General features: G+C 34.1%; 2 protein-coding genes, 2 non-coding genes and 1 pseudogene across 7 annotated transcripts; all 5 read right to left on the bottom strand.

The window, feature by feature from the left end:
• Nucleotides 1-850: 850 nt before the first annotated feature.
• On the bottom strand, nt 851-7,445 carry LOC100798100 (N6-adenosine-methyltransferase non-catalytic subunit MTB). 3 transcript variants are annotated; one of them, XM_006589464.4, is made up of 7 exons: nt 7,267-7,426; nt 4,661-7,165; nt 4,181-4,264; nt 3,933-4,037; nt 3,707-3,815; nt 2,328-2,479; nt 851-1,462 (listed from the first exon to the last, which is right to left on the bottom strand). In XM_006589464.4, exons 2-7 carry the CDS (start codon nt 7,076-7,078, stop codon nt 1,022-1,024), a joined length of 3,309 nt encoding a protein of 1,102 aa, XP_006589527.1. In that variant the 5' UTR covers nt 7,079-7,165; nt 7,267-7,426; the 3' UTR covers nt 851-1,021. The 3 variants fall into 3 exon arrangements, with proteins under 3 accessions (XP_006589527.1, XP_040861846.1, XP_040861847.1); XM_041005912.1 differs by having other exon boundaries at nt 4,661-7,445; XM_041005913.1 differs by lacking the exon at nt 4,181-4,264 and having other exon boundaries at nt 4,661-7,445.
• A 2,153-nt stretch (nt 7,446-9,598) lies between these two features.
• Nucleotides 9,599-9,711, bottom strand: LOC112998274 (uncharacterized; annotated as a pseudogene).
• A 1,442-nt stretch (nt 9,712-11,153) lies between these two features.
• Nucleotides 11,154-11,270, bottom strand: LOC112998258 (U5 spliceosomal RNA). Its single transcript, XR_003263294.1, has one exon. It is a non-coding gene; the product is annotated as a U5 spliceosomal RNA (small nuclear RNA).
• A 1,564-nt stretch (nt 11,271-12,834) lies between these two features.
• On the bottom strand, nt 12,835-17,320 carry LOC100780766 (protein DETOXIFICATION 35). Of its 2 annotated transcripts, none has more exons than XM_003536405.5 (7): nt 16,802-17,318; nt 15,205-15,830; nt 14,495-14,551; nt 14,104-14,342; nt 13,887-14,005; nt 13,468-13,554; nt 12,835-13,115 (listed from the first exon to the last, which is right to left on the bottom strand). In XM_003536405.5, exons 1-7 carry the CDS (start codon nt 17,078-17,080, stop codon nt 13,038-13,040), a joined length of 1,485 nt encoding a protein of 494 aa, XP_003536453.1. In that variant the 5' UTR covers nt 17,081-17,318; the 3' UTR covers nt 12,835-13,037. The 2 variants fall into 2 exon arrangements, 1 of the variants encoding a protein (XP_003536453.1); XR_005886718.1 differs by having other exon boundaries at nt 12,997-13,115; nt 13,468-13,571; nt 16,802-17,320.
• A 2,400-nt stretch (nt 17,321-19,720) lies between these two features.
• Nucleotides 19,721-19,916, bottom strand: LOC112998204 (U2 spliceosomal RNA). The gene has a single exon (XR_003263244.1). It is a non-coding gene; the product is annotated as a U2 spliceosomal RNA (small nuclear RNA).
• Between the last annotated feature and the right edge of the window lie 6,281 nt (nt 19,917-26,197).

The raw sequence follows: 26,197 nt of genomic DNA, 5'->3' as shown, positions 1-26,197 counted from the left end.
TTGAGTTATGCTTTGGTAATAAACCCGACTCCTTAATAGCGGTTCTGTTTTCAAACTGAGTCATTCTACTCAAACTTAGTATTGCTTTCGATAAATAAAAAAATTGAAAATTTTAACTTATCTTCAGACTTATCATTTAATAACGATTTTTATTTCCCTATTTTTGATAACAATTTTTATTTCACTATTTTTTCTTTCAGATTTCTCTTTTTTTTACTCAGATTTCTCATTTTTTTTATTAAGTTGAACCTGCTTTCTTCCTTTTGTTTTGTTTCCTTTAAAGTTTCTTTTCTTTATTTCCCCAAAAAAAACCTCAACTTGGTTGGGCTTGAACTTTTGAATTTTTGTGGTAGTTTTGGTTGAATGTGGAAGTCGATTGGAAAAATTTTATGCTTGTTATTTATTTTTAAAAAAAAAAAAATCATAAGTTGGGTGTGTGATGAAACCTGAGAGGGTAGTGAGAAATGCTTATGTTTTATTTGTTGGGGTTTTTTACAACTGATGCTGAGCTGTGTCATGTATAATTACATGTTTTAGTTTTAACATTCCTTGATAATTTTATATTAATTTTGATTCTCATTTATTAAGTTCTACATAATTACAACTAAATGTATACACATTTAATTTTACAGCTGCATGGATACTGAACTAGTTACCCTCTAAAACCTTGAACTAAAACTACAATAAGAAATCAAAGCGGATCTACCAACTTGATACCAAATCTGATACTTCTAATACTTTGGACTAAACAACGGTTTACTACTTCATCCGTTATGCTCCATCATTGCCACGGGAAGCTTGTGACTTGAAATTATATTCTAAGCATTCGACAAAATAATAATATAGCTAATTTTACAGTAATCTGACGCTTTCTTTTATTCCCCTGGTTAAACAATGCAATCTCACCAATGCTACTAAAAAAATGAACAGACAAAATATGAATAATTTTCTTCCCATTTTATATTGGCGGGGAAAAAAATTACACGATACGTAATCATGGAACATTATCCTTAAACTTATGCTACAACAGATTCATTTGTCTGTATGATTCAAAATCTAGATAGTTTGCAGATGCTGGTCCATGAAATCCGTACATATCCATTACTTTATCATCTGAAGGCAATACAGAGCCTTCACGTCCCTTGAAGCCCTCCAGAGGTGAACCCCAAGGAGCTGGAGTAGAAGGGTTTGAGCTAGAAGCTTCTTGATTGACGCCGAGTGCAGTTGGGTTCTGCGGCGAATTCCCAGCAGGCCTTCTGTTTGATGCACTAGCTGACGTCAATGAAATGGATACAGAATTCTGCTGCTGCAATTGTTGTTGGTTCTTCATTGGTGACTTTGGCCTAAGAGCCTCTATATCAGGAGTAGTCACCACCAGATGAGGTGCCTCTGGCGGTGGATTTCTTCCCCCACCTCCTTGCCAAACTTTCCCATCTTTGTCGGCAAAACTTTTCACATATGCCTGAATTTATCCAAATCCAATCAATGTGGTAAATCAGTCAGGTGAACACAGACAATCAACACCAAGTAACGGAGATAATATTGAGTACAAACTCTGTTGGAGCCAACAGATTGTATAGAACAAAGATAGAATCTAATCTTAAACGCTGAAGGAAAGAAAAAGATAAAAACGCATCATCCAACAAAGACAGGCTTCATAAACTTCTATTGTCAGAAAGGAGGCTACAAGAATGCTTAAAGTATGAGCTTGTGCTTTAATTGATAACATCTAACAACAAAAATCACTTGGTTAAGTTTATTAAAAAAAAAACTGTTATTGGCCACTAGACGGGTTAATTTAATGAATTTTAGCTGAACCTTCCCGATCTGTATGTCATAATAGTACAACTTCCACCAGTGCCACAGAACGGCTGATAAAGTTGAAGAAAAATTTCCAAGAATTTAATTTAATTTTAATTAGTACCATAATTTTTCCCCAACTCTTTCAAATCTGGTGCATGATAAACCTCATTCTCGACTACTGCAGAATGAGAAGAATGATATAGGGATACGATTTCTGATATGCACCTCTCAAGCATTGAACCAATGTTTTCAATGGGTTAGAGCCACTGCCCAAAACGATCCAATTAAAAACGGAGGACTAACTGGTTGAATACATTTTCTAGACTTCAGTCAGTAATGTGACAACTGTTTTCAGAACACACTATGACATAATATCCTACCAGGAACAAAGAACATGCTGCCAAATTTACTCAACTTCTAAAGAAAGAAAAATGCACAAAATATATTAACATAAATTAAACATGGTAGATACAAAGAATCAACTTAAATGTCATGTAGGTATACTAGCATTTCAAATTTCTTACCTCTTTATTAAAATTTGAAGATGATAATTCTTTACCAACAGTCAGCCAACCGGCTCGGATATTGTGGTCTTCACCAAATAGTTCTAGTCTCCTCCTTCCAAGGGCAAAGTGCTCAATAATCCTGTACATATCTTCAGGCTTTTGTGTGGAACCTGCAAAATACAAGCAAGAATTTGACAAGATGCCCATTTTATTCTTCAAAACAGAACACTTATTAAAGCAGCTTCAAGAAACCAAGCATTTTATCTTCTTATAAAGCTTTTTCAATATTTTGGTTTTCCAGTTCAAGTAGAACTTCTCAATTTAGTTCCGAGGGGAGGAGTTCCAAGATGACAGTACGAGGTTGAGGATAAATCCCTACATTTATTCCTTCACAGCATGATGGGATGGCATCCAAGAGAAGCTTAAGATTATGGAGGTCATTTGAAAGATAAGCAAATGGTGGCACTTATTCATTGCAATGTCGACGTGTAATGCATCCAATACTCTAGAGTCTAGAAAATATTGGGTGGAGGTAGGGGATGAACATAAGATCAAGTATTTAGAGATTATTATTATATAGATACAGGGCATGTAGGTTGTGCAAGATTTATTTCTATTCAGCTTAGGAGGAAGAGGAACAGATGTGGTCCTTGGGCTAGGTTGGTTCAAAGGGTGGGTGGGTTGGGGGAGATAAGGGTGAAATTTGGAGAGCTAACCATGAAAATTCAGGTGGCAGGTCAGAATGTCATTCTTAAGGGAGATCCTTCCATATGTTGCTCAGTAGCATCTTTAAAAACTATCTATAAGTATAACATACTACAAAATGAAGGAGATGATCTACTGACAAAAATACAGGACAAAGAGCATATTGTACACCCAAAACTAGAAGAGGTTTCACATCTACTTTTTAAGAGGTTTTCTGAGAACCCCGAGGGCTGCCACCAAAGAGAAGACATGATCGTACCATTATATCGAAAGAGGGAGCCTGGATTACTAATGTCCGACCCTAAGGTACCCATATTATGAATTCAATGTTGAATGCTAAAATTATTAGACCAAGCATCAATTCCTACTCTAGCCCAGTAATACTGGTCAGAAAAAAAAAAGGACTGAGATTGTACATTGATTATAGAGCCCAAAACAATGCCAGCGTACCAAACAAATTCCCAATTCCAACAATAATAAAGATCTGGATCAGAAATAATAAGAAAATGGAAAATTTATTCAAATCAACCCCCATTTTGTTGCTCAGACTGCTCAGTAAAGATGGATTCATAAACTGGAACGGATAAGACAAATTACTAAAACAGAAAATTTAACCCAGGTAGAGAGGCAGTAAATTCAAGCATGCAGATATTAAGATTCATAGGGTACAATTGATAAATGATAATACTAACCATAAGGAGGTTCTTCAGCGATAATGACATCTGTGTCAATATTGGCATGAATTATATGGCCATCAGTACTTCGACGAACTGTTCCTTTTATGCCCATCAAGCAGTGTTCCTTCACCATAACAAAACAAAACAGTCAAGACTACCAATTTACTTGGTCTCAAAATAACTATATATAATAAGCTAAAATGTTGAATTGAACATGTGCATGCGACAAATTTTAACTGACCTTTGAATGTTGAAATAAAGTATGAGAATCATGCCGCAGTCCTGGAGTTGCATTACTTTTGTTTGTCTTTACCCAACATATATCTTCACACCTACGAAAGCCCCACTGTAGAAACCCAGCCCCACCAATTAAGAGAAAAGCAGACAAAGAAAATTAAGCAATAGAAGACACAGATAGAATATAATAAGAACCATAGCCAGCAATTAAAGCTATATCCCGTAAGGAATTTCAATATTCAGATAGTGTACCTTTTTTAGACATTGGCGACCTTGTTCAAGGCCTACACCATCACCCACCCAAAGGAAGATGAAAGATGGCGTATCTGCTATGGCCTTATAAAAGGAGCAAAATAAATGAGATGTCTAATCAAAAGATAACAATAGTATGCACTTATAGAAGGAAGCCAAAAACAAGGCAGCATTATCTATTAGTATGCAATGCAAACTAATATATACAACTAACTTTCAAAAATAACTCTGATGGGGATAGATAATGTAATTTATTAGGTTAGCAAAAGCTTCAATACCACACATATTCGTGCCACTTTACCAATTTTAATCTTATCCTTTATTACAGCATAGAGTACTAGAAATAATTAGTAATTAGCCCAACCAGTTTACTCATAATCATAAAGGCTAACATTTGCATTTGAAACCTAAGTAGGATGGAAATACTTAGACTGAAACAAGTATAACATAATAATGAGTTGCACAAACGGAATAGCTTACCTCAATCTTGAGATTCATTATTTCTTCAAATGTCCAGTACTCCATGTGATCAGCAACACCAGGGGCACGGTGCACATACTCCTCCCATGGGGGATCTACAAGAATGACATCAAACTTTGTTCCAAAGAACTCTGGAGATAATTCAAACTCTTTCAAATCACTCTTATAATACATAGGAGCCGATGCAGATTTTTCCACAATCTCATCCTTTTTCAGTATAAGCTCTCTAAGCTTAGGATAGTCCTCCACAACATTTGTGAGCTCAAGCTCCCTAATGAAATTCTGTGGCCGCATACCAGTGTCAACAAAGTTTTGAGAATAATCATTCTGTTCACCTCTGGAAGGAGCTTTACCAAGAGTTCCACTACTTTTAGGAGGAGCCCATCCCCCTGGAGTTTTATCAGGTGGGGCTCCTCGACCCATTGATCCTGTAGGATTAAAACCAGGAGTAGAAATGCTTGGGGGTATTCCCCTTCCAGGGCCTGATTGGTTATAATACATTACAGGATTTGGTGGGTTCCCTATATTAGCAGCATTAAATCGCGGACCTGAAGGACCTGGGGGTACAGGAGACACTGCAGGTGGTACACCTATAATATTCATGTCTACACCTCGAGCTCCAGGCCAAACACCAGGAGTAAATGGTGACATGAAGACTCCAGGGGAAATTGGTGGACCGGGAGCAGGTGACATACCATGTGAAAGAGGCTGCATTGGCCCAGGCGGAGGCATCCCAAGAGGTCCATAGGGTGATCCCATCATTGGCAACGGTATTCCAACTTGCTGATTGTCTCTCCCAGTAGGCCTAATCCTTCCTCCTCTACCAACCCTGTTCCCTTTTATTCCTTGTGGACCAGCTCTGTTAAAGGATCCAGACTCCGAATTTCCATATTGGGGCTGTGAGCCACCAGTACTAGAACTTTGGCCACCAGTAACACGGGCAGATACACCACCTTTCTGGCCTCTTCCTCTTCCCCCATAAAAATCATAGTCATCATCAGCATATCTCTCCTTCAGATCTTCTCCAGGTGTCCCAGAACCAGATAAATCACTCTTCCTTCCTCTTTCATCTTGATGATATGCCCATTCTTCATCATTAGCACCTGATTTAGCATTGTACTGCTGATGAGTTTCAGTTCTCTTGGTATGGTTGGACACAGACTCTGATTTCCCATAGTCATAAAACTTGGTCTGGATCTCTATCACATCATAATTGTCATTCGAAATCCCAAACTTTGTGGATGTTTTAACAGCTTCCCCCCTGCTCGCATCTTTTCTACCACCAAACCGTCCATGAGGCCTTTCATTATCCATCCTCTCATAACCATGTCTAGGCAACTCCCAATCCCTGTTGTCGTCAAAAGCACCCTCCTCATTTTTTGAATCTTTGTCAGTGTTACTCGGCTGCCTCCTCTTCCAACTTTCTTTAGAACTTTCCCTATCCTTCCTCCTGTCATTCCAAGTATCATCTTTCCCTTTGGATCTATCATCCTTATAGCCATCACCTTCGTGCTCCTTCCTTTTAAAGCTACCACTTCTTTCATAATCTGCCTCCGAGGTCTCCAAATCTTGATGGCGTTTTCCACTCTTATCCGGTGTCCTTGATCTGTTCGAGTTCCCACTTTCCCTAATACTCTTATCCCTAACCCGCACATGTCCATCCTCCTCCACTGCATTCAATGACCTATCCCAGGTTTCAGCCACATCATAACCAGCAGCAGCCCTATGGTGCCTGGGCTTCTCAACCCTCTCCTCCCAACCAACATCCCCCAAATCCGACTTCCCCTTATTCTTCCCTCTCTCAGAATCCCCTCTTCTATCCTCCTTACTACTAGACTTCGCAACCCTATCACCACCACCACCAGAGGCTTTACTCTCCCCATGCTCACTCCTAGAAGATTCACTCCTCTCCCTATCTCTAGAACTATCTCGCTTCCCACTCCTCAAATCCCCCTTCTCATCTTGCACCTTCCTCACACTACCAACATCAACCTCATCCCACTTTCTCCTCGAACTCTTACCATCATGCCCACCCTTCTCCCTACCACCACCACCACCCTCACCCTTACCATCCTCTTTACTCACCACACTCTCATGAAACTCACCGTCACCACCCCCGCGCTTCCTCGCGGCCTTATCGTCCAATTCCCCATCCTCATACCAACTGCTCAACTTCTCCAGGGTGCTCTCCTCCTGCCTCTTCTTGGCCCCTTGCTTGGAGCGCGAATCGTAATCGTCGCCATCCGTGGTGGTTCTGCTAGAACGCTTCCTTCTCGCGCCTCCGTCGGAACCCTCGCCGTCGTCCCCGCCATTGGCACCGAACTTCCTAGACCTATCCTTCCGCTTATCACTAAACTCCCAATCCTCGTCGTCCCTCTCGCGCTTGGAGTAACCGCGACCACTGTCGCTCGAATCCATAACCAACTACCGAAATCTAAAGTCAATGCGATTATTCTCTAGAACTTTCTCGAGGGCGCACATGAATTCGCCCAAACTACTCTCACTCTGCGGGGGGGGTTTTGGTTTAATGATTTGAAAATTGAATGAAAAATAAGGGTTTTGGTTTTTGGTAACAAAATTGAGATGAGAAAAAAGGGGGGACTTACCGGCGAACGGGAATGGAGAGCGGTGATGTTGTTGACAGTGGGTGGTGAGCAGAGACGGAAAGACGAAGAGAAGAAAAGGGGTTCTTCTGGTGCTCACCAACGAAACGATACGGCGTCGGAAGCTGTTTGGGGAAAATCCGAAAATTCCATAACAAGTTTGGGCTGGGCCTAGTACCCTAAGCCCACGGAACATTGATAAAAAAAACCTAGTGTTTTATACTTATGCACGTCCATAAATTATTAATTTATTTTTTTATCATAAAAATCAAAGAAAAGTAAAAAAATATACATATAATTACAACAATTCACGTATTTTTGTTCAACTGAGTTAGATTCCCATAAGGTTTAATTATCTTTATCAAAACCTAAGATCGCAACTAAAACTATAAATTAGGAAACACTCCTTATCAAAATATTTTTTTAACTTCTTTTAAATGATTTGATAATTTTATAGATGAAAATTGATTAATATAGGTTTTTGCTAAATACACATCCATCTTTACTTTTACACCCCTTCCACTTCTTTTTTCCAAGTATATTCTTTCTTTTTCTTTTAATGAAGAATTTAGGGGTGGGTAAGCGGGCCGGCCGCGTAAAGCCAGCCCGCACAAGCCTGCCCGTATTGGTAGTGGACCGGGCCTGGGCCAGTCTGCCCCGTATTCTTACACAGACCAAATAAATTGGTCCGCTTCCGGTCCCGTGAACCTCGCGGATCAAACGGGCCAGTCCACGGGGCTAGTTTTAAAAGAATTTCAATTTCAATAAAAATATAACACACTCAAATTAAGTTCAATACAAATGTAAATAAAATCTTAACAATTAGTCAATTACATCAATAAAATAAATAATCTCTTAACAAAAGAAAATCCAAACAATAAATCTAAAATATGAAACTTAAACATCTCCCCAAATGATTTCATATTTGAAGCAACAAAATCCTAATGCGGGCAACCCACAGACCCCGCGGGTTAAGCGGAACGGACCCAAAAATATGATATAACCATGGACCATTTAAAAAAATTGGTCTATTACCCGCGCAGATCGTAGATTCCGCGGGCCAATCCATGGACCTAGGTCCATTTACTCACACCTAAATTGAAGATCACTACACTCCCTTCTACTATGCAACACGAGACAAAACTTAAACCCCCCATCTCTTATCATCACCTAAATCCAAATGAAGAACCCAAATCAAACTGAAACTAGCCTTACGACAAATTGATTGACACAATTTTACTCTCAATTTATCATTTGGATTGCGCAGCACCCAAGCCGTATAACGTGTTGCTTCACTTTGATTTAAACTCAAAGGTGTCAAACTCTAATTGCAGCGATCGATGTTATTTGAATTGATTGATGGTTGCTTCAAAAATTAATTTGATGAGTTCTATAGAATGGAGGAATTCCTTATCCTGTTTTGGTATTTAAGTAGGCCTAGAAATTTGGGATTGTGTTGCCATGACTGGGTTTACTGCACGAACTTTTCTAAATTACTATGAGAGAGTTTGGGCAAGGGATTTCCTTAATCAGATTCCTTGATAGGGTTTTGAAGTTTTAGTGTTACTCATTTACTTGAATGTGTTCGTTTGCATGTTTTCATTCGGTGATGATGACAATGGGATAATATGGAACGAAAGGAAGAATAAAGGGGAAAGAGAAGGGGGTACACTAACTTCTGGAAAGAAAAAAAAAAAGGATCTAGTTGGAAAAATTATGAGTGTAAGGAGGTGTACAAGTAAAGATGAGAGGTGTGTTAGGAAAAGCCTTAAATATACACGTAAAATAAAAACTGATATTGTTTAATTCATTTACTTTAACAAGGTTGTTTTTTTTTTAAAGAGAACAATGTTAAGCTAAATAAACTAAATTTTATATTTTAAGGGACAATTAAATCTCAACTTAGAAGAAAAATAGTAATTTATTGTAGTATTTTTAAGGACGGAGAAAGATATAATATTCACATTTTAGAGAGAAAAAATTTTTCTATCTGTAAAAAAAGAAGTATATTTTTTTTTATTCAGAGAAGTGTATTTTATTTTAACGATGTTAAATTAAATACTAAAATATATACGTCTGTATGTGTACTTTACTCAAATTATTATGCAAAGAATATTGAAATACAATTCTAATGTATGTGAGAAATGATATTTGTATTTTATTTTGGAACACTATTTATGATTGAAACTTATGTAACAATATTAAAATAAGACAGTTTACGAAGACCGATAACAACAAGAACATACTTGTAACAGGCAAATAAGATAAATAAGATAAATACACAAAACATGACTTCACAAAGTTCAAAGAAGGAACCTAATTTGAACTACCATTGAAGGGGGCTGCTCATACGCAAGTCCCCACTACCACAAACTATGATGTAGGCTCTCTCACCAACTTAAGCCACAGCCCTTCATGATCACCCATTTACTCCATCCAGGTAATTAAGTATTGATGTGGCTAATTGGCTCTTATTTAAACAATCTTGTCAACTTGCATGCTTACAAGTTCATCAATGTGGGACTAACTTGGCTGTGACTGGTGAGAGAACTATTTTGCTGCAGTTTATACATGGTTTATATTTTTCTTTATCTCTTGGAACACACAGAGAAAACCTGCTTCACCAATGATACATCAGAAATTTGGAAAGAATTCATATCGAAGGAAAAGATAAAGAATTTCGAAATCAGGTGGAGACCAAGGGAAAAGTGTCTATGTGTTCCATTAAATGACTTGCATATGATATGATCAGCATAAGGGAATTCTTGCCCATTGGGTTCATGAGATTTATCATATATGAAACTGTTAGAGGGCATGCTACGTTATTATTACATATTACATATTACATATATTAGGATTGTTTTGAATAATCATGCAAGGAAATGCTTAAAAAAGAATGATCAGTTGTCCATTAAATGACTAGCATATGATATGATCAGCATAAGGGAATTCTTGCCCATTGGGTTCATGAGATTTATCATATATGAAACTGTTAGAGGGCATGCTACGTTATTATTACATATTACATATTACATATATTCGGATTGTTTTGAATAGTCATGCAAGGAAATGCTTAAAAAAGAATGATCAGTTGTCCTTGTGTCTATGAAGCTGAACCAAATAAAAGCAAATTCTTTCTCTCATTTCCCTCCTCGTGCCATGTATTCACTAATGAAAAGACTTAAGCTGAAAATTGCATATGGACAAATATTGGATCTTCCCAACCAAAGGACAATCCTATTTATATATCAAGAAAGTTGAATTGGAGCATATGTTATATTAGAAGAGGTATACTCTTTCTACACTGGCAAAGGAGACAATAGTATGTCAGGTACAACACCATGGGCCTCAAATCCAAAATAATGGCTAATTGTGCCCAGCCTGATCATTCTTGGCAGGACAAGTCAAAGACCTCTCTAGCTATTCTAATTTCTAACACTGCTGTAGGCAGCATGTAAGTAGTAACCAAACCATTCTGACTGCATAAAAAGGAGCACAGCATCAAGAAGTACATTTGTTATCAAAAAGCTTACGAAATCACTTCAGAGAGGATTTTGGAAATTATACTCTAGATATTAAACTTACTAGCATTTTACGCACATTAACTCCTATTCTTAAATTTGGTGTTCGAAGACTTAACCTATCTTTTGATTTTTCAGAAATTATCACTGGAATTTGCTAACGGTATGCATATTCTGTATAATTGAATATTTGACAATGGGCCCCAAGTGGCCTTATCAGCACCTATTACATAACTGAACTTACAAGCACGATAAACGTTTTGTCGAGTAACAAAAAAGCCCAACTTTAATTCTTCAAATGTAATATGCAAGATAATTTACACATCAAAAATCTGAAAGTAAAAAAGTAACTATTTAAACTAGTAGCAGAGCTTTCCAAAAGGAATGCTCTTCCAAAAATAGGCGTATGCCGCTTAAAGTAGAGAATACACGGTATTCTTTAGTAAAAGGCGAAAGAATAGTTCGCTTTGTATTCACTACACGGCTCCGTGATTTGTTTACAGATGCACCTTTGAAATTTATAGTACAAGCAGCTCACTTTCCCTCAGTATGCGGCTCGATGTGGACCTTCGCCAGAAACAAAGAATGACACTTGATCCTTCACTTTCTCTTCTCTATGTAGAGCATCTCCAAAGTCAATGATCTGACTCATCAATGCAATACGAATACTTGATCTTTCATCTCAACATGGAACCTTTAATGTCAAGAAGGTCGATCGGTTATGGCCTTATGGGCAATGGTAGAACAATTCATTTTTGGGAGGATTGTTGACTTGCTTCATGTACAATTTTGATAGTGTCTTAGTCCAACCTCAACTAGATGATATAACAACCAAGACTATATCAGAACATTTGGATGTTGCAGGTGCATTGGACCTTCATAGTATGCTGTTGACAATGGAGCAATGTTTATCAAAGATTTTTTCATGGAGCAAAACAATCCGTTGCATTTTATAGTGTCAGTACAATGCTTGATGTGGACCTTGGTAGAAGTAAAGACACTAACATATTTGATTCTTCACTTTTTCTTCTGTTATCTGTAGCACCTCCACATTCTAGAGTATGTTGTCAAGGTCCTCGCTCAGCCACCCATTAGGATTACGAGATCTTTCATGTCACTTATCTTTCTCCTTACAGTCTTTCTAGATCTCAGTGTCTCAAACCAAAAAGGAGGAGGAAGTAACTTGAGCTTCACTCCTAGTTTTGCTTTTGCAAAAGGAGACCAAGACATTTCAACTTTAATAATTGTTGCCTTTTATTTGATTGAAACAATTAAATTTTGTTAAAAAAAATTATCAGATTTAATAACTCGCTGAAATGAATTTCCTTTGAGCAAGTTGCCTGGTCCATGCCCATTGTCTGTCTGCGTTTTAGCAGCATGTCAACATCTTTGTTTTCGATGCAGATGATATTAATATTACCGAATCGTAGGTTGGCAAGAACGTACTCGTGTCAATCATGTATTTTCTTTGTGTTGGGAACTACGACCCTCCATTAAATCAAATGGTAGTTTTGTTCTTTAGAAGCTTAATGGAAAGTGTGTGCTGATCATTTTTTCGTCATTTATTAAATCGTTTACATTACAATGTTCTAAATAAAGTGTGTTTTCTCATTAAGTCGGTATAGAAGTTCTAAACATTAAAATTTAAACTTAATATGTATACATCGCATGGATTAATTATTTATTCTAAAGGTTATTGATCTGTCACCGAATGCATGGATCAAGATCAACCATAGATTAACTGTGGTGTCAGTTTGAATCTTGGGATATTTGTGGTTCGTTAAAAAAATAAGTTTATTGACCCTTTATTTTAGAAACAGATTAAACAATTTTAACTTCTCATATTGTCAAAATTAAGCAAATATAATAATAATAAGTTACACTATTTTTATCGGATTCAAAACAGTTGGCGTACCTGAATATGTCACTATTTTATGCTATAAATAATTTTTATTACCTAATCTAGTCCTGCATAGAGATATATTAGCTCATCTCTATGTCAGAGTAAAAGAAAATATCGATGTTTTTCATTTTTCACTGAGATGCTCAATAACTAAAAAATGAAAATTAAATTGGAAAAATAACCAAGTTTTTTTATCTTAATCAGACACCACGGCTAAACTATGTTCTGTACCTAATTGGAATAGAGCAACATTACGTGTAAAATGGACAGAGAAGGAACACATAAAAAAAAAAACAAAAAACAAAAGACTTTGAGAATTTGACTCGAGTGGAGGTGGAAGATATACAGGATTATGTAGAAGCCACTATCTTATCAACTCCAATGTCTTGTCCTCCCCATATCCGCATGCGTTCAGTTGTTTGTTCCACCTACAATTGAGAAGAGTTAAGTGACTAAAAGCAACTACAGTATCTGAATTCATTCAAGCAAATTATAAAACAGGGGAAAGACTAAGGATAAGAAAGAATAGTTAACTATGGAGCTTTGTATTTCTAAACTTATCAATATAAAATGTAAAGCAGGAAATACCCTCCACCGTGTGGCAATTTGCTTTTGGTTTTCTTGATTGAAATTAAATTAGTATCAGCTGCACTAAAAATTTAAATAGTTGCCCCCTCTAATATTGCAAAAAGTTATTGTAGAAGCAAAGTATCACTTTTCTGTAGTACTAGAAGTAAAATGCCTATAAAAGTTTCAGAGAAAATGAGAACCATTGCCTACCTCTTTCTTCCAATTGGTTTTGTAAAGTATCAACAAGAGCAGCAACGTCTGGATAACAATTCCGCATATCATACCACCCCAAAGTCCCTAAATGGGGAAAAAATCTGAATCATTAGGGAGAGTTGTCTTTTTCTTTTCCTCTCTCTCTACTTCTTTTAGCAAATTCATTTATTATCTATAAAAGAGTTAACGAGTCTTGAATAAAGTCTATTATCAAAAACAGAAATTTAAGCAGGTATCAGCATAGACATATACATTTTCACTCAAAAGCAAACAATAGTTCAGCAACAAGCCATTTTGTTATTTTCCTTCTCTAATTTTTGCAGATCTAAATAGAGAAAACTCAACACATTTCACTAAAATAATGAATTTTATCAAAGGAGACTTCAATGGAAATACAAATAGTAGTGGTATATTACCTCAACCCCCAAATTTGCTTCATAGCCAAGAAGGAACCCCAGTGGAAGCCCAAATAAGTAATAACAACCTATGTTGATGTAGGCCACCAGGGCTTGCCACCCACCTCCAATAGCAACACCTGCAAAAATGATTTCAAAATTGTAAATAGGATAAGATAAAGGGGATGATCTGTTATCCATAATAAAGTAGACAAGGGTAATGGTGATAAATTCATACCTGAAACCACTGGTTGAACACTGTTTAGAACCATTGTCACAGCAAGGAGGTATCCTAGTTTCGCAACAGCCTTATGCAAAACCTCACTGTTTGTAAAAATGATGGCATAATAATCTCTAGTCGCCAAAATAATAGCCATGAAAAAGATTCCCAAGAAAAGCGACTGAAAGACTGTCACATAGACAGAGTACTTGGCAGCTCTTGGATGTCCAAGCCCAAGTTCATTGGAAACTCTGACACTGAAAATGAGAAAAACACAAACATTACGTGGCTAAGAGAAAAGCCTGCATTGCAAGCAACCAATACTAACAATGTGAAATTGTCAACATATTTGCCAGAGTAGACAGACAATGGGATAAATAACAGCAAGACAGTAATTTTGGTTGCATACCTGACAGCTGCATTTACTCCAATGAAGAGCATGGCTTCCCACCCATTGATATTCATGCTATTAAACATCATTGAATGTATTAGCAAAAAGGTTACCATACATCCATTATTCGAATAATTAGATGCAAATGTAAAACTACGGACTGCTAATTAGATGGCAGAATGAGTTACGAGGTTAAATGAATTCAAAGTATATGCAATGCATCCAACAAAATCACTGAAGAGATATTGTAACTGAGTCTATTCCCTCTATTATACAACAACAACAACAACGCCTTATCCCACTAGGTGGGGTCGGCTACATGGATGAACTTCCGCCATAATGTTCTATTCCCTCTATTATATTCCTTAATTTTAATTTTGACCCTACTCTGACTCACTCACTTTTCACAAAATAGTTTTAGGAAAATGGCAGTATCAAATCTGAGACACTTGGAAGCAAATTAACTCACTAGTTATTTAACTTGATATTGATTGCATGATAGTTTTTTTTTTTTTTTGGTCTTGATATGCACTTGACATGTTCCCTTGACAATCTCAAGCTCTTAGTTGCAAAGAACTAGCAGAGAGAATTTATTTAAGATTTCTTATTCCATTTAATCCATATCCTTCCATTTATATCTATGCAAAGTGCAGCATACATATGCCACTCCAATTGGCTGGGACTACATGGCTTTTTTTGCCTGTGTGGGGATGAAAGTATGATCTTACCATATAGAGAGGGAATCAACAGCAACCAATGCATTATCAAGGTTGCCAGCAAGAACTATAACGCTCATCATATACCAAACTTCAAGGCAAAGCATTACAGCTGATGCAAGAGAGAGCCTAACAAAGGCCCAAATATCCTTAAAAGCCAGCCATGACAATCCAGTCCATCCATCCTTACACCAGATCACAACATAAACAAGTTGAGCCACTGTGATCCCCCAGCTTGTGATATCAAACGCCAAAGCTGCACCAGCTAAGCCAAAATCTAGCACATAAATTAAGAGCCAGAGCATCCCAATGTGCAGAATTAAAGCCACCAACCCAATCCATGCAATAATGTTAACCTTGCTCTGAGCTTGAAGGAACTTTTGCGTTGGAAAATTGAAGGGAAGTGAAAGAAATTGTGGAATTACTAAAATAGAGAAACTCCCTGCAAGATCAGCTATATCTTCCTGTTGACCAAGAAACTTCAAAATTGGACCAGCAAAAATGTATATTGGCAAGAGCAAAATACTGGTCACGGATAATATCACCCATGAGCGTTGCATATAAACACCAAGCATATTAACCTGCCCAGCTCCGAAAGCTTGTCCACAAAGCGTCTCAGTTGCACTTCCCATCCCAAGCTACAGGTTTTATAGAGTATCGTTAGATTTTCTTTCTTTAAAAAAACAACAGACGACTAACAAGTACAATTTCTACAACTTCCCTTTTGAATTTGTATTCTTTAAACTGAAGACATGCAAATACACTCTCAAACTAAATACATATATAACATTTTAAAATGGTAATAAAATCAAATACATGTATAACAAATTCTATAATTAATTTAATTCTTAATTGGCCATTTTTTAATTAATAGTTATTATTGTATATCTTCAAAGTGTACTACTCCCTTCACTTTATACTGGTGAAACCAGTTGGTTTCTATTCTCTAAGCAAGTTTTCCTGCAATATCCTCTGAGAAATACACAGCACAAGGCTTTGTTCTTGCTTATGAATTCTGATTTTAAGAAAATGAAAATGATTAAAATTACGAAAACCTTGTAAGACGAAGGAAAATTCAATTAGGAACGGTGAGAACAAAGGAGCCGCCTTCTGTATTTAGCTAGAACCAATTAAAATCCATTCGATTAACATAAGGACGAAACTTAAGAAATTTTTCATGTTGTTCTCTGATCAGAATTGAAGTTTCATCTTGAGATCCTACACTTACCTTTAAAGTAAACACTTTTTTTATGTAAATTAGCAAAATAAAACTTCAATTCTAATCAGAACAACATCTAAAAAAACTAAACTAAACTAAAACTAAGTTTTGTCCTTACTTTTTTTGTCCTGTATACTTCAATTCTAATTCTAACCGCATCTAAAAAAAAACTGCATCGAAGTTTTGTCCGTAAAATAATAGGAAACATTTGCCTAACTCCACAGACAAAAACAGAGAAAATTAACAAGAATCTTTGGCAACGAGTGTTAGTTACTCACGAACATCACTGTAGCAACAAATTAATATATATATATATATATATATATATATATATATATATAAGAATGATTGAAAAGTTTTGGTCGTTGGGGATAGAGAAGGAGATTTTACCATGAAACCAAAGGCAAAAGTGCCAATGACGGAGTTAATGAGGGAGATAGCAGAGAGCTGAATGTCGCCGAGGTGTCCAACGAACATGCTGGTCACGGAATTCACACCGAACTGACACCATATGTTGAAAACAATGGGCATCGCAATCTGCCACACTCTCTTCGTCTCAATCCAGAACACCTTCTTCACCTCCTTCAGCTCCCTCACCGCCACGTAGTCGCCGTTCTCCGTCACCAGCGCCGCCCCCTCGCCTTTGGCCAGCAGCAGGGGAGCGTCCATCTCTCAGTCACCCTACACGTCTACGCCTCTGATTCGACGTTAAACTCTCACGGGCTTATATCCTGCAACTGCATATGCACATCCACCACTCCACCAGTGCAATTTTCTTTTCTTCAGTATTTATTATTATTATTATTCATACAACGAACGTAGAATGTACACGTATTTTATTTTTATTTTAACTTGGTTTTGAAATGAAAATGAGATTCTGATACTGTGACGGTGACCTATGGGCTATGGCTATGAATGAGAAAAATGTCCCACCGCTAAATTTAAACAAGTTCTAGACTCTAGCTAGTTGATTTTTCAGTCTCTGAGATTTTTAGCAAAAAATATCGCATTTTGGTAGGAGTAACTTTCGCTGAAAGTTGAGATTATCAAGTTTTTTCTTACTAGTTGGTTAAATTCTTGTAATTAGTATTTTTTTTTTATCTGAAAAAATTACTTTATTCCTCCAAGGTGAATGGATGATATTTCGGTTTGACACAGAAAGAGTCTCTAAATTAAAAAAGTAATAATAATAATAATAATAAAGAAAACTTACATGAGCTACCTACACACTTTCTATTGTTTTCTTTTTAACATAAAGTTTTGTGGTAGTTGAATCCTACCCTCCTCCTGAGAGTAGAGTTTAATTTCATTAAATATTACAGGTATGAATATAAGTGCATTTAAGATCAATCTCTCAAGTTCTTCAATGAGCAACCACGCCATTCTTGTTGTCGAGTCTATTTTAATTAATGTTTTCTTTTTCCCGTTGCATTTTTTCAATACGAGACAATTATTTCCATTTTAATCTAATTAGAATTTATAAAAAAAATCTAAATTAATAATGTCATTAACAAAGAAAATGAACTAATAAGAATATCTTAAATTAAAACTATTTAAACAGATACTCCGTTACTCTCACACACGAGTCTTTCTTTCTATATATAATCAGGAAAGTTTTTACTTTTCAATCTATTGAATACTACCAGCAATATAATTTTTATTAAAAAATATTTCAATTTTATTATAAATACTTTTAAATTACTTATTATTATTCAGTTTTTTTAAATGTATTTTATGTTCTTTTAACGTTTTTCTAAACACTTAGTAATTGTTATTTTTATTTGTCAGAAAGATACAAACTAAAGAAGAAAACAAACTAGGTTCTAAACTTCTAATAAATGTGACACTTTGTTGCATGTCAGCAAAAACACAAGTAATTTAACTATTACGTTCTACAACTATCAAAATAAATTCTTAATATTTTCATCTTACATAAAAAGAACATAATAATTTTTTATTAAATTTTATTACTGTTAACTACTTTTAACGTAAACAAAGTTGTATACTCGAAAAGATATTGGACCCGTTCGTTTAGGCTAATTTATTTTAAACAGAAAATGTGATTTTTAAATTAAATAAGTAGTTTTAATTTTTTAATGTATTTGTCTAAAATATAAATTATTTTACTTAAAATAAAGCATTTTTATTTTTCTTTAAAAAAATATTTATTTCTTAAAAAATACTTATATAAAAACACGTTTTTAAAATTTAAATAAAATGGTCCAATAATGAAACATATTCGAGTAGAGGTGATATGCGTGGCGAAGTAAAAGACTTAGAATAGAGAGTAGTTTGAAATCCTGAAAAAAAGGGGGTAGTTTGGTATGCTGAAAAAAAGGGGGCAGTTTGGTAAGATGAACGGTGTAAGATCGACCACGTCACTTGTATTTACCAATAGTGGAATGGAAAGTGGTGGGGGTTATAAAGTGGATTTTATTTTTATCGAAGGGTTGTAAAGTGATGTTTTTAAGTTATGGGAAAATAAAGGGAGGAAATGCCGAAATGAAATACAAAGAAAATATTTAAATTAAAATTATTTAATAGATAAGAAATAAAGGTGTCAATCTCATATTCATTTTAAAAAAATTACACAATTTTACACAACTAAAGATACATGCACTAAGTAACAAATCCAAGACCAGAATCAGCACTGATTATTTTATTTTTTAAAAGATTAATAATCATTATTTTTTATATATATATATATATATATATATATATATATATATATATATATATATATATATCCAGAAACCTTATGTAAAGAGGACTGGATTTTTTTTCTTCTATAATGATTTAAATATCTAACTTTTAAATGTAAAAAAAAATTTTTATACATAAAATTAAAACTAATTTTGTATTAAATGATAATCTTAATTATTATTATAATAATAACAAATATAACTAATTTTATACTAATTAACTTTAAAATACATATGGATAAAAAAATCAAGGAGATCCATCCATATATATATATATGAAATATCCAACCAAATAAAACGTAGAAATATTCAATAAATTATTTTAAATCCTTCCTAACAAAACATTCGTAGAATAACTGTAAAGTCCTATTGCCAATTGCAAAATTCCATTGAATTTGATTTATAAATATTTTCTCTTACAATATAAATTAGAACCTATAACTAAGATTAAGAGTCGGTTTTTCCTCAAGGGAGAAGTACAATCTAAGGGGCCTAAGTTTTGCTTGGCAATGTCTCTTGGAATCTGACTATCATTCTGCTACTCTTTCGGACTATTTTATTCCACAGTCCTAAATTATCAAAACCAAGTAAGATTTAAAAGTGAGTTATAGGGTGTGCCAGGCCCATGCTATAGTGCAACGCTTGGGCGACACTTGAGAGGCCCAGTAGCAAGCTACTGTGTTGGACTCTCCCCACCAAAAAAGTAATTTAATATCGTGTGGACCAATGGCCCACATATCAGATATTAAACTGATAAGAACAGATACTACACTTGATCTTAGCCAAAAGGCCGAGAAAGGTATGAGTTTGCTATGCTTCAAAATCTTCTTTTATAATAAGATATAGAGTTATTTCTATCTCTTCTAAACGATATGGGACTGTTTATACTTGTAACGCCTGGAACAGAGAAACAGTAATTCCTCTACTACAATGGCAAAGCAGAGTCTAGAAAATGTAGTTGTGACGATCAATAATTTCTCCACACAGAACAAATCCATGAACACAATCCATCATGGATTTAAGCTAAACCCCATATACCTGATTCATTGATCCCCTAAATATTCTATTACATTTCACCTCTAGGCAATTCGTATTAGTTATTACATTCCTTTTACCCTGTGTTTTTTTTTTATGAAGGATTTTTATGAAGTCTTATACCCTATGTTGATTCTGCATATTTTGTATTCGTAGATGATATTCTGCAAAGTAAAAGTAAACATGAGAAGGTGAACATTAGAGAGTTTAACACCAAACATGAGAAAAAAATGTATATATTGCTAGGTTCCAAGATCCTCTTGGATTTCAAAACTCAATTGAATGTGAGATTAACATACTTGATACTCGTCAGAACACAAAACCTTGAACATTGAATTATATCATTTTATTGAAAATGTATCCAGAAAACATTTCTATGCCTCTTAAGTCTGTCCATATGTTATAGAGAGACTTGGAAACTGCTAATCTCCATAGCATAATGGTCTCTTCACTGCCAAGTTGTCATTATCTGAGATTAGAAGAGGTGTCTACATTCTTGCTTGGACTTGGAGTGTTGCAGTAGGACTCCAAGATTTTCAGACTTAGGAGGCTAAATTATTACTACACTTTTTCACAAGATCAAATCACATAAGTCAAGATTAAAAGACAAAAGCCTAGTAATTTTTAATCATAACTATTTATATAGGATTGTATGATTTAAATTTATTCTTTTCGTACAAAACTACAAGTACTTCTCTTGTATGGATGAATGTGATTTTTCTGCTCATTTGGTCAGTTTCAGGTCTGTGCCTTACTGCCTTAGGCCTAGACCAGAAAGCTTTAATGGCGGAGGTTAAAAGACAAAGTCAGAATTGGAAGCAGGTTGGAATAGATGACTGAGTGTGTTAAAACTTAAAAGAATAAGGAAAAATGTGTTTTAATTCTTCTACATTCATGAATTTAACTTTAAACATTAAAAAATATGTAGATTTAAACCATTTTAACTGTAAAAAACATGATGAATTATTATAGAAAATAGGTTAAATCTACATATTTTTTAAAGCTTGAAGATATATATATAATTTGATATAAATATAAAGCTTGAAGGAATTGAAATTTGATGATTTTAATAAAATAAATAAATCAAATTGATTAATGCGAGGGAGAGAGAAATCTTTGGTAGATATGGAGATTTTATCAGAAATTCAACTTCAATAAGACAATATCCTCTCCACTTGTAGTATTCAAAGACATGTACACTGGTTTGGGGCTCCACCGATGTTGGGCTCGTTGGGCTCAATTTGAGGCAGGAAGAGAGAAATAAAATAAGCAGTGTGTTAGAGCATACTAATGTAAAGGCAGTTGCTTCCTGAAATGTAGAATTACTTTCTGGAATAACATTTCTAGAAGGCTAAAAAGGTGTAGAAAACAGATTTAAGGTGCATGAAGTAATTGTCTAATGCAAATAAAGGCCGAATGGATGGTTCAAAAAGTAATTAAAACTCGTTTTTAATGTAAATACTTAAATTCCACTATTCCATATTGAAGCACGAATATACCCACTTCCTCTCTCTCGGCCAAGCAATGGATAATAGAAAAGAGCATAATTCTCATTAATTGCTCAAATGCAATCGTGGTCAATCCCTAATGTTTCCAGCAGCAAAAGTTCATTCATTAACACAAAAATTGGTGAGTCCAGGAAGAAATAAAAATGGAGTGTGGCAATAAAATAAGCTTTGGTTTTCATATGTCCTAACTTGGATTTAATTACATAAGGCAAATTATAACAAAATTGTGTGCCAATCTAGGATTTTTTAGGTGAGCCAAGTGGAAAGAGATTAACACTACCAAAGTGTGTGATGTGGCTTGATGTTTGTGTGAGGGATGGATAAGGGAGATGCGCACTGAGTAAAAGCTTTAGCTCTAAATTAAGTAAAACTTTTCAACTATAGTTCTCGTTGTTTTAAATCTCCTAGTTTACATTTTTATGTTTGTCATAAAATGTGGACATGACAGATATATAAAAAGTCATTTTCATTAAAAAAATATATATAAAAAAAAGACATTATTAAATAAAAGTAAAATAAGGATTCAGTAACCCAGATGTACATATGAAAAGAAAATAAATAATAACACAGCTAGTAGCAATAATAAATAAAACTACAATAGCATTAATAAAATTATTAAAAACAATATTTATACGAATATTAAATTAAATCTTATAGAAATTGAGCCAATCTTTTTTTCAAAATAAGTGATCTCTTTCTTACATGTGCATTAAAAAATATAGTTAAATAATTAATAAATATATTTATACTAAATTTGTTTATATTTTATTTTCAATGCATTCATTATAACATAAGAAAAAATCTTATAAAGTTTATTAAATATTTAATGATAATAGTTAATTTGGAATTAATACTGACATCTTTTAATAATTCTGTATAAAAATATTAAAAGCAAAATATCCTCATAATAAAACTGAGACTGATCCCCCAAAACATAAAAATTACCAAAATAGACTTTATCTCTCCCAACCAAATTTTCTACTCTCTTACTTAGACATGACAAGAAAACCCGTACCCATGGGTATCCGTCCTGACTTTGACGGGTAATATCCGAGTTGACCGGGTATGGATACGGGTTTGGGTTTTTCCCAATAACCAAAAGTCGAGTACGGGTACGGGTATGGGATTATTAGACCCGTCCCGACCCCGAACCCGAACCCGAACCCGCCTCGCCACTTAAAATCTTTAGAATTTTTACTTAATTTAATCAAAAGACATATAATTTTTATTACTAGTTAATTTTATTTTAAATTTTTTACATAATTTTATATTATTTTCTTAACTATTTATGTAGACACACGCGTTATAATAAATTTATTGATATATAAGTAGTTAAAAATAAATGTTTAATAATCAATTTATTTTTTTCTAAAATCAAATTTTTAATATTTTTTTACAAAAATAAAAAATATTTTTCTAAATGGTGTGTGGAACGGGGTTGGGGATACCCGATACCCGACGGGTATGAGGATGAGACAATAAACTCAAACTCGTCGAGTATCGGGTACAGGTATGAGGATATGTTGAGGAGTCGGGGTAAGGGATTGGGGAGACAATACCCGTACCCGACCCGCCCATTGTCATGTCTACTCTTACTAATACTGAAATGTCTATTAAAAAGAGCTTATGTTTGTCCTTTAATATTTATAGTGTCTCTTTGGATATAAGAAGCTCTTTTGAAAGCTTCTCTACTTAAATTATATTTTATATATCAAGTAAAAAAAAAATCAAAAAAATTTATAACTTGTATCCAAACACAGCCTATATAGTCTTGGCCTACTGGGGTTTTATATTTGGGCTGACATACATGTGATGGAACCTGGTATCAAGCCTAAGTTGAAATTAATTGTTTGACGCGAAATCGATTATGGCCCTGTAGGGTCGCACTTTAGCTTTATTGACCATCAAAACCCTTTTTTGGCAAAACAAACTCCTTGAAACGTGGCTTAGGATAATAGATAATAGCAATGGATATTTTGCATTTCTGATCACAGCCATAAGTTTAATCGATTGATTAATTGCCAGGATTGTTGATTGTGAAATGAGACTATATGAAGAGTGTGGCTCTTAATCGGTGCTGAGGGCCAACCAAAGGATATGCAAAAATCTTCTTAAATCCCACTAACTTTTTCTTGAAATTTATAGCGACATCAACAAAACAAGGATCTTTTAATCTTTCCCAAACCCACTATTTTTTTAACAGAAATAAATGAAACTGTTTTTCTTTTCTTTTTTTGATATAAAACTGATTTTCTTAATTCGAAATTTTCTTCAGTACGTAATCTGGAGATTCTGATAGATATTCCTTCTTTTGGCAATAACTAGTTTAATCCTTAATACACAACTTGTATTTTGAAAAATATAATTTATATAAATTCTCAACATAAAATAATTTTATATATACATTTAATAAGATTTGATAGTTTTAATATTTATTTATTCTTTAATATGATGTGGTATAAGATAAATTCCTATGGAAAATTTATATAAAATATTTTTAATTCACAATATATATAAGTTAATTTCTATTATAAATCTAGGCGGGAAAGCTGCTATAATTAAATATAAAATAAGACTTGTACTTTTTATTGAAAAATTGAACAATAAATTATTGAATTACACTCAGAGGTCAGGGAAATATAGCAAAAGATATCCCACTAAGAATTATTTATATTTAATTACAGATTATATCTTTTAATTTGAATTACGTGCAACTTTTGGCCTTTAAATTTTTTTAATCAATGAATTAACTCCTTCTATATTTAAAACCAAGTATATGTAATCCATGAATTTCCTACCATCTGAATCTATCAAATTCTTTTTATTATAGTCATAAACTTCCAACTTTTAATACTTTTATAGATACAACAACTTGACCGTCTTATGTACGTATTCAACTAGTCAATTTAATCAATCAAACTTAAATAATCATTAATTTGTTATCTAGGTTATTTGCTTTAATTTATTAATAATCCATTTTTTTATGTATACATGAATTGTCCTGGCATTCCAAAGAGGTTGGGACCATTTGTAGTTTTTCAATTGCAAATAGTAGTCAGATGTACAGAATTTTCTGCTCAGATCAGCTAGTCTAGCTAGTGAACAGAACCTCTGGAAGGTAGAAGTTAGAGTAACGGGCTAACTAGGTATGTGGTCAAATTAAGACTTCGATGCAAGACTTAAATCGGGATTGGGTAACTAAATTAAAATTGATAACTACATATAAAATGGAAACTCAAATTAAAGCTGTAACCAAAAGAATGCTCATTTACTCGATTAGGGAAGAATATGTTGCATACATATACGGCAATGGCTTGGAAGTGAAGCTAATTCATGGAGTATGGACAAAAAATTGCGGATTTCACCCACGCCACCAATATATATTGTTTAGATTGTAAATTTGGAGAGAGGGAGGAAACAAAAAGAAAGGATTTCATTCTCTAAAACAAAATAATAAAGAAGTTATTCTCAAGAAACAAACCACCAATCATATGCAAAAAGAGTCATGGTCCAAAGTAAAGAAAATGACATATTCTATAAAAATGAGCAAATTAATATAATAAGTTTTCTTGTGTACTATGTTTTTCATTTCATTTTCTTTTTTTCAATCACAAATTGTTTTCTTCAACTTGTTAAACGACAATAGTAAATTAAAGTGATCAATTTCTCCACACACAATAACCTAACATTAAGACTTAATATGTCTAATTTATATCTAAAAGAAATTGTTGCAAATTTGTCTGAATGAAATCATTCCGGAATCTATATTTCACCCTTACAACTTCTTTTAATGTTCAAAGGTTGTCATCGCATGTATTTCTCAAGCGCCAAAATTTATTAAATGTCGCTTTTATGACACTGAAATGATATGAAATATTGATCATATTTATTATTTTTCAATATAATTAATCATAACATGTAAAATATTTTTATATAATATGATTGGAATGTTAATGAGAAAAAACACACCGAAATTCAAAGTTCTTTATTGAATATCCTCGAAACCTGAGCTTCTCACATAAAGGAAATCCTCTCTAGAGTCATCTCTTCCCTCAGTCTCCATCCCTATTTTTTTTATTCTTTCTCATTAACCCCTAAAGTGTAAAGTTTTTCATGACAATAAGAGGTTAAAACCTCCATTATTGGAAGCCTAGCAGTCAAACTCTTGTAATGTGATTCTTTTTCTATTATCTATTTAATGCAATTCCAATTTTTATTGTTCCCATTTTCTATGCTTATTGTTATTGATTGTGGTCTGATCATTCATACTCATGCATCTGTTTAAGATTTAGGCATTGAGAAGTGTTTATTTCTTAAAAAACTGGGAAAAAGTATCTAAATGAATCATATCTAGGGATAGAGTAATATTGTTTAACCTATTTATGCATCTCTAAGTCTAATGCAACTTATTTTATTGAATCTTTTAAAAAAATAGGTTTTTTCACTTGAGGGACCAGGGTTAGAGTATCAAGATAGATATAAGTAAAAATTAAGATAATATTAAATAGAGAAAAATTAGTAACATTACATCATGAGTAGTC

This window comes from Glycine max, chromosome 10, assembly GCF_000004515.6.
Source record: "Glycine max cultivar Williams 82 chromosome 10, Glycine_max_v4.0, whole genome shotgun sequence".
NCBI lineage: Eukaryota > Viridiplantae > Streptophyta > Magnoliopsida > Fabales > Fabaceae > Glycine > Glycine max.
Note: the sequence above shows the minus strand (reverse complement) of the source record. Positions and strands in the feature narration are given on the sequence as shown.

Coding starts and splice junctions, on each gene's coding strand:
- LOC100780766 (XM_003536405.5), bottom strand. CDS start 17,080: ATGGACGCTCCCCTGCTGCTGGCCAAAGGCGAGGGGGCGGCGCTGGTG. Junction 15,831..16,801: donor CTTTTGCCTTTGGTTTCATG/GTAAAATCTCCT, acceptor TAAAACCTGTAG/CTTGGGATGGGAAGTGCAAC. Junction 13,116..13,467: donor AAACCAATTGGAAGAAAGAG/GTAGGCAATGGT, acceptor TCTCAATTGTAG/GTGGAACAAACAACTGAACG.
- LOC100798100 (XM_041005912.1), bottom strand. CDS start 7,078: ATGGATTCGAGCGACAGTGGTCGCGGTTACTCCAAGCGCGAGAGGGAC. Junction 4,265..4,660: donor TAATGAATCTCAAGATTGAG/GTAAGCTATTCC, acceptor TCCTTTTATAAG/GCCATAGCAGATACGCCATC. Junction 2,480..3,706: donor CGCTGAAGAACCTCCTTATG/GTTAGTATTATC, acceptor TGTATTTTGCAG/GTTCCACACAAAAGCCTGAA.